Genomic DNA, 8255 nt, shown 5'->3' on the forward strand with positions numbered 1-8255 from the left:
GCCCGAGAGAAATAATAGTAGTTCATATAAATGAACATCAGAAGGTGAATGACCTGGAGTAAGGGGAAATAGACTGGTGAAAGAGGGAGTTAAAGAAACGACCCTGAATCCACAAGGAGCAGTGATATACTCCCTAATACCAGCAATTTCTGATCTTCAGAGAGTCCCGTTGTTTACTACAAAGGGGGGAAAGGGACTAAAAGATTTAGAGGCTGCAAAGACAGCAGATGGAGCAGCCTTATAGTAATTAGTACTCTCCCCCCCACCACCATTAAGTCAGAACTGTGTTAAACCAAAAGGCAGGAAGATGGTTGATGAGGCCATCCTGATGGAAAAAGATGACCTGGTGTTACTAACAGACACCTGTCAAAACCCAGCTACCTTCTTATGGAAGGGAGAACTTCGAGACAAACTAGACTTAGGACATGACTGTTTAGATATCATAGAGTATCAAACCAAAATTAGACAGGACCTTAGAGATCTACCTCTACATGATGGGGATAGATTGTTTATAGATGGATCATCAAGAGTAGTGGAAGGAAAAAGACACAATGGATATGCAGTAGTGGACGGTAACAAAAACTAAACAGTGGAGGCAGACTGGCTGCCTAACACATGGTCAGCTCAGACCTGTGAATTGTAGGCATTAAATCAAGCTTTAAAACACTTAGAGAATCGGGATGGGACAATTTACACTGATTCTTTATGTATAAAATAATAAGGGAAGGGCTCAAAGGAGGAAGGAACCCAGGGGTGAGACCCTTCCAATGTATGCAGGTGGATTACACCGAACTACCCCCAGTGGGAAAACAGAAGTTTCTGTTGGTCCTAGTAGACCACTTAACCGGGTGGGTGGCTGTTTTCCCAATATCATCAGCCACCTCAAAAGGAGTGGTAAAAACCCTCCTTGAATATATCATCCCATGATATGGAATAGTGGAACGTGTAGATTCAGATCAAGGTAGCCACTTTACTTCCAAAGATCTTCCAAGGATTAATGGCAGGATTAGAGATCTCTCGGGAATTCCACACCCCTTGGCACCCACCCTCCTCTGGGCAAGTGGAACGAATGAATCAAATCTTAAAGAAGCAATTATCTAACCTCGTCCAGGAGACTCGATTCCCATGGACAAAATGTTTACCTATCGCATTGCTATACATTAGGACTGTTCCTAGACATGATATAGGACTCTATCCTTATAAGATGATGTTTGGATTACCCTTCTTGGGTGAAAGAGCGGAGTTACCAACTGTAGAGTTCAATGATAAGTTTTTAAAGAACTACATTGTGGCGCTCAGCTATTCTTTGTCTGGCTTTAGGAAGAAGGGTCTGTTGATCCAGATACCTCGACTTGAGTTCGACAACCGGGTGATTGGGTCCTGATCAAGACCTGGAACTCCACCCAAGCTGAGAGGGACCAATCCTAACCCTCCTGACTACTGACACGGCTATCCGGACTGCTGAGAAAGGGTGGAGTCATCACACTCGCGTCAAAGGTCCTGTGAATGCCCCATTGGCGGAGTGGCACGCTCATCCTACAGACAACCCTCTGAAAATTAAGCTGAGAAAGAGGGAATGAACTAAGATAAAAGAATCTTTTGCTGTTTGATGATATATCTTGTATTGATTGTAAGGGTTGCGTCGACTCACCTCTCCCTGGCGCCTAAAAAGATTAAGATAGGGCGATAGGCAGGGTTCAAAGATGAATGGGTACTGGTATAGTATTACAATGTTAGTAGTACTAACAGTTCAAGAAAACGGGAAAAATCACTTTACTTCACTATGCCAAAATTATGGAGTTGAAGGGTTCCTTTTTTTTTTGCCAGAGGGGTGCTTATGAGGATATTGCAAGTATTTGCAACAGCATCAGTAAGTTGTGATTGAGTCGCTTGGGTTTTTAAATACTTAGGTTTTTCTGAAAACTCAAGGTGATATCAATAGCCTCAGAATTTCCCCACTAAAAGGAGCAGTGAATAAGCATTGTCTCAAAACAAGAAAAGCTGGAGTGGTTGCTGTTACCTTGCTTATATCGTCCCTCACCTCCGAATAGAAAAACATGAGCCCAACCCGAGGAAATAGCGGGGGATAAGACGCAACACCCGAGAGGTCCCTGAAGGAGACTGGTCTACTGTGGACACTACTCCCAAGCTACAGCACTATAAGTGGAAATACAGAAACTGGCGGCTGCCCTTGAAAATTTAATTAATGATACTGCTGGCGCAATGGGAGAAGCTCAATCCCAGATATCAGCCATAACCACCGAAATGATAGCAACAAGACTAACAGCTTTACAGAATCGAATGGCTTTAGACTACCTCTTGGCCGAAAAAGGGGGAAACCTGTGCGTTGATTGGTAAGGAATGCTGCACCTTCATCCCAGACACCTCTTCCATAGTGGAATATAAGGCAAAAATAGTAAAGAAAAAGATAAGCAATATCAGACAACTTGAGGATGAAATCCGAAAAGATGAATGATGGGGATGGAGTGATTGGAGACTGACCGGTTGGGGAAAATGGTTAGCTAATTTAGGCATGCATGTATTACTAATAATTGTAGGTTTACTAATAGGATTCAATGTGTTAAAATGGATAATGACTAGGCTGGTAATGTCTTTGGGAGGAAAACAATCAATGATGATTATGAATATAACTCAAGAGCAAGAAAGAGAGTGTGGTAGGCTACTCCAAGAGTTTGAGAAAAGGCAGGCTTGGGAGGATAGAAATGACAAAATTGGGAACCTCGGCACCATAGGGTGAAAAGAGGGCAGAAAATAAATATTTGAAAAAAAACAATTGTTTAAAAAAAAGAAATGGGGGAATTGTAAGAAATGGGGAAATGTGTTGTTTTTTAAGGGAGTATTTGAGGGATCTAGGCAAGTATTAGGGAAATGTATCTTTACTTTTAATGCGGATTAAAAGTACTAACTTTATGTAGAATTATTAAAGAAATGTTTGAAACAGTAAGTTCAGCAAAAAAACTAAGATTGCTGAAACATATAGGCGAGGAACTAAAAGATACATTGTTAAGATGCATGTTCAAGAATGGAATGTATCTATGAACAATGGAAGATGTTACAAAATAGAAGAAGGGAACTTCAAGATACAAGTTTAGCCTTATGTCAGCACGTACAAGGGGAAAATTGCCAACTTGGAAAGAATGGGGCAATGGACGTGGAGTATAGATGAGCAGAGATGGAGTGGTAGAAAGATTGGGTAATGTAGAGATCGAAAGAGGTGACCTCACGTAGCTCAAAAAGTATAATTGTGTCGTACTTTGAAATCTCTTCACTTCAATTGCTTTCTGCAATTGGGGTCCTTTCTTGCAAGATCGTAGAATAAATTGTCCTGTTTCCAGCTTTGGTGTTCTCATCTAATTTTATTGAGTTTGTTTCTTACAATGATGCAAAATATTCATTTAGTATCTCCCCCATTTTATGTAGCTCCACACAGAGACTGCCTTGCTGATCTTTGTGGGGCCCTATTCTCTCCCTAGTTAACCTTTTGACCTTAATATAGTTGTCAAACCCTTTTGGATTCTCATTATTACTATTTGCCAAAGCTATCTCATGTCCCCGTTTTGCCTTCCTGACTTCCCTCTTAAGTATACTCCTACTTTCTTTGTGCTCTTCTCATGATTCACTCAATCTAACCTGACATATGCTTCCTTCTTTTTCTTAACCAAACCCTCAATTTCTTTCGTCAATCCAGCATTCGCTACACCTATCAGCCTTCCATTTCACCCTTACAGGAATATGCTTTCTCTGGATTCTTGTTATCTCATTTCTGAAGGCTTCCCATTTTCCAGCTGTCCTTTTACCTGCGAACATCTGCCTCCAATCAGCTTTCGAAAGTTCTTGCCTAATACCATCAAAATTGGCCTTTCTCCAATTTAGAACTTCAACTTTTAGATCTGGTCTATCCTTTTCCATCACTATTTTGAAACGAAAAGAATTATGGTCGCTGGCTCCAAAGTGCTCCTCCACTGACACCTCAGTCACCTGTCTTGTCTTATTTCCCAAGAATAGGTCAAGTTTTGCACCTTCTCCAGTCGGTACATCCACATTCTGAATCAGAAAATTGTCTTGTACACACTAAGAAATTCCTCTCCACCTAAACCTTTTACACAATGGCAATCCCAGTCGATGTTTGGAAAGTTAAAATCCCCTACCATTACTACCCTATTATTCTTACAGACAGCTGAGAACTCCTTACAAGTTTGTTTCTCAATTTCCCTCTGACTCTTGGGGTGGGGGGGGGGGGGGGGATCTATAATACAATCCCAATAAGGTGATCATCCCTTCATCCCTTTCTTATTTCTGAGTTCAACTCAAATAACTTCCCTGGATGTATTTCCAGGAATATCCTCCCTTAGCACAGCTGTAATGCTATACCTTATTTTGCCACTCCCCTTTCTCTCTTGCCTCCCTTTCTATCCTTCCTGTCGCATTTGTATCCTGGAACATTCAGCTGCCAGTCGTGCCCATCCCTGAGCCATGTTTCCGTAATTACTAAAATATCCCAGTCCCATGTTCCTAACAATGCCCTGAGTTCATCTTCCTTCCCTGTTAGTCCCCTTGCATTGAAATAAATGCAGTATAATTTATTAGTCCTACCTTGTCCCTGCACTTGGCGTTTTGGGTACAGTTGTGGTTTCCTTGCTGTAGGAAGGATGTTATTAAACTAGAAAGAATGCAAAAGGCTTTAACAAGGATGTTGCCTGGACTCAATGGTCTGAATTATAGAGAAAGGTTGGACACATGTCGACTTTTTTTCTTTAGACCGAAGGAGACGGAGTGAGGGGGGAATCTTACAGAAGTGAATAAGTTCATGAGAGGCATGGATAGTGTGAATGTACTCAGCTTTTTACCCAGGGTGGCAGAATCAAGGAAGAGAGGACATCAGTTTCCAGACAGCGGGAAAAGAATAAAAAGGGGCAAGGATTTTACAGAGAGGGTGGATTGCATACAGAATAAGCTGACAGCAAAGTGGTTGCGACAGGTGCATTAACAGCATTTCAAAGAAATTTGGAGAAATAGGAAAGGTTTAGAAGGATACTGGCCAAGTGCAGGGAAATGAGGTTAGCATGGATAGACCATTTGGGGTTGGCATGGACCAGTTTGGACCGAAGGGCCTCTCTCTATGGTGTAGGACTCTATCAATCTCTGACTCTAAGACCCGAAATAAAGTAGCAATGACTGAAAGTCCAGAGTAAAAGTAGGATAATTTCCAGGTAGCTAACACTCCATGGACTTGAAATGGTGAATTTTGAAATAATCCAGACGAAGTTGGAATGCAAGGTATAAGGATACATATTCTGGAGAAATTGACAAATACAGTCTTAACAGGTTTACTCTCTTGGATTTATTGATGAAATATTTTTTTTTAAAAAGCCTTACTTACACTCTAGTGAATCAAAGATGTTGATTTGATTGAAGAAACTATTTTCAAATTTGATAGTGCCCTCCAACATAAATTATAATTACATAAACATAAACATTGTCAAAATCTGAATTGGTTCCGCGCACAGAGTTCAAGAGTAATTAATGATTTTTATCAAACAGATATTTTCATTTGGCTGACGTAAGGATTATTTCAGTGCTGATAATGATGATAGAAAATAACTCAGGGACAAGTAATAACTGTAATTCCAGCTACATATCAGTTTGTACCAACTGAGCAGTTTCAAACATGGTTAAATATTATCTGATTATGGCATAAATGATGGTTTCACCCATTCCTTTCAAATCTGAGGTTTTCAAATTTTCCAATTTTATGAAAGAGCAGCAAAATTCTGGACAATAGTTACAAACCTGAACAAAACAAGACTAGTCTCGCTATGTTACTAAATCATGTACATGACTGACACATGGTAGAAGTCAAAAGAAGATCAGTCTGAAATGTTTATTTTGATTGAGCCCAGTCCCCCTGCAAAGACCCCACTGACTCTGCAGAGAAATGATTTAAATTTCCCCCGGAAACACTCCACTGACCCTGCAGGGAAATGATTTGGTTTTCCTCCTGGAAAGACTCCCCTGAGCCCAGTCTGAGACCCACTGACTGATTCATCTCCAACACCGTCATGTAGCGCCACCTCCCGCCTGTGGAGCAACATTACAGACAGGAAGGTCCCCGGGTTCCTGCAGCTCACAGCTCACTCTACCCAGTCAGTCCCTCTCTACAATTGAGCTTCTATTTGTTTCTTTTCTCCCCCTCCTTCTTTCCCCCAGACTGTGACCGACCCCCATCAGTTTACAGCTGGTAGGAGGCAGGGGGATGGGGTGGAATTATGGGATGGATCTGTCAGTGCCCTTTAATCCCGCAGATTGTCAGCGGGGCGGAGTTTTTCCCACCGTCATTCCATCCAGGACTGAAGATGGGAAAGAGCCTCTCAGTGAAAGTGTGGGTGAAAGTGTGGAGATGGAACATGGTGTCCGCATTGTAAAATGACACCTGTCCACCCTCATAGTCCAGGAAAACCCCGATCTTCCGGGGATTCACACTCGGGGAGAGGGGGATCTCCCAGGGGGAGGTGGCGGCAAAATAATCACATCCGGGTAACAGCCCCACAATCCAGAATCCGGTTTTCGGGTTCAGGTTGATCATCCCTTTCCTCATCACAGACTCTCGGGCCACTCCCAGAATCCACCAGGTCTTCTCCCCCACCTCCACTTCCCAGTAATGTCTCCCTGATGTGAATCCCTCTGATCCCAGGACACCGAGCCAGGAATCAAATCTCTCCGGGGAGTCAGGGAGCGGCTGCCGTTTGTATCCGAGTCTCACACTGGTCCGGTCCTCAGACAGGATGAGCTGGGGATGCGCTGTGCTCGGATCCAGAGTCAGAGAGTCTGGAGCTGGGGGAGAGATCAAATAACACCGTCAGAGAGAGGGAGGGAGGGTGAGCGGGGGGAGCAGGAAGTGAGGGGTTGAGCGATGGAGGGGGATGGGAGAGAAGGGAAGATAAAGAGAGTCTGGAAAAAGAGAATTTGAACAAGGGGCGGAGAGAGGGAAAGGGGAGTGAGTGAGGCAGAGTGTGGTGAGTGAGCGAGAGCGGAGGGATGAGGAGGAAGGATGGGGAAGGGGGAGGGATGAGGAAGGGAGATGAGAGGGCTCATTTGAAGGGATGTGAGTGGGGAAATGAAGTGCACAGAAAGATCAGAACCCTCACCCTATCGCAGGAGGGAGGGGATGGTTAAAGAGAGTGGGAGAGTGAGGTGATGTGGGATAGAGGGTTGTGAGTGAGGAGAGGTGGGAAAGAGAGGAGGGCTGAATGAAGGGACAGTACGAGACAGAGAGATATGGGAATGCGGAGGAGCTCAGAAGGTGGTGACCAATGGGTGGGTTGAGTACTCAGGTGAGAGCGATGGCAGGTCGGAAAATTCAAAAGAAAAGGGGAGAGTGAGGTGATGTGAGGCAGTGGGAAATGGGAATACTGAGGGGAGGCAGGAGTGATGGGCAGCAAGTTTGTGGGGAGACTGAGGGATGGGTAGCATGAAATTGCATTTGTAAAGGAGAGTTTAGCTAAGTGGGAGGGCAACATCTGGAGAATGGGAGGAAATGAGGGGAGGTACTTAACTCCAGGGCAGGGAATGGAAGAGTGAAGAAATGGAGTAAGTGATGGAGGAGGGAATGATTGGAATCTGAAAGAGAGTGAGGGTGTGGTGGTTTTGTGAGGGGAGGGGACTGTTTGGAATGCTGTAGGGGAGAGTGAGTTATAATACACAATGGGAGGGTGACAACAGGAGGTCTGCAAAATAAGTGGACATTTGAGGTTTGGAGATCAGGAGAGTGAATGGGAGGATTGAGAGGTGGAGAGACAGTGAGTGAGGGGACGAGAGAAAGGGAGGTGGGAGTGAGGAGGAAGGGATGGCTGAGCTGGAGGGGAGAAATACAAGTTCATTTTGGCCATGGGAAGTGAGAGTGGGTGGGAGAGGAGTGTGAGTGGCAGGGAGTGACATAAGGATGTGTTAAGAAGCCAGAGAATTAATCTACGTGAGGAAGTGAGAGAGTGCAAAATAAGGTCATGTGGGAATTCTGGAGGTGAGTGAAATGGAGGATGACGTGGAGTCTGAGCAGGGGAGAGGAGAGTTAAGATGAGGGGAATGTAGGATGGGGCTTCAAAGGAAGGACAGAATTGGGTCTCAGAAGTTGAAGAGGTGTGTGTGGAGGAATATGGAGCAGTTTAGTGAACTTGAGGATGAAGTGAAGGGGAGAGAGGTGGAGGCAAGTGTGAAGGGGAAGAGGAGTTTGAGGAGGC

At 44.0% G+C, this 8255-nt stretch overlaps 1 protein-coding gene across 1 annotated transcript; it reads right to left on the reverse strand.

The window, feature by feature from the left end:
• Nucleotides 1-5342: 5342 nt before the first annotated feature.
• Nucleotides 5343-6859, reverse strand: LOC122547725 (erythroid membrane-associated protein-like; the record flags this gene model as incomplete). Its single annotated transcript, XM_043686312.1, has 1 exon — nucleotides 5343-6859. A coding segment is annotated over one exon (558 nt), but the record flags the coding sequence as incomplete, so codon positions are not given.
• Between the last annotated feature and the right edge of the window lie 1396 nt (nucleotides 6860-8255).

This window comes from Chiloscyllium plagiosum, unplaced genomic scaffold, assembly GCF_004010195.1.
Source record: "Chiloscyllium plagiosum isolate BGI_BamShark_2017 unplaced genomic scaffold, ASM401019v2 scaf_4528, whole genome shotgun sequence".
NCBI lineage: Eukaryota > Metazoa > Chordata > Chondrichthyes > Orectolobiformes > Hemiscylliidae > Chiloscyllium > Chiloscyllium plagiosum.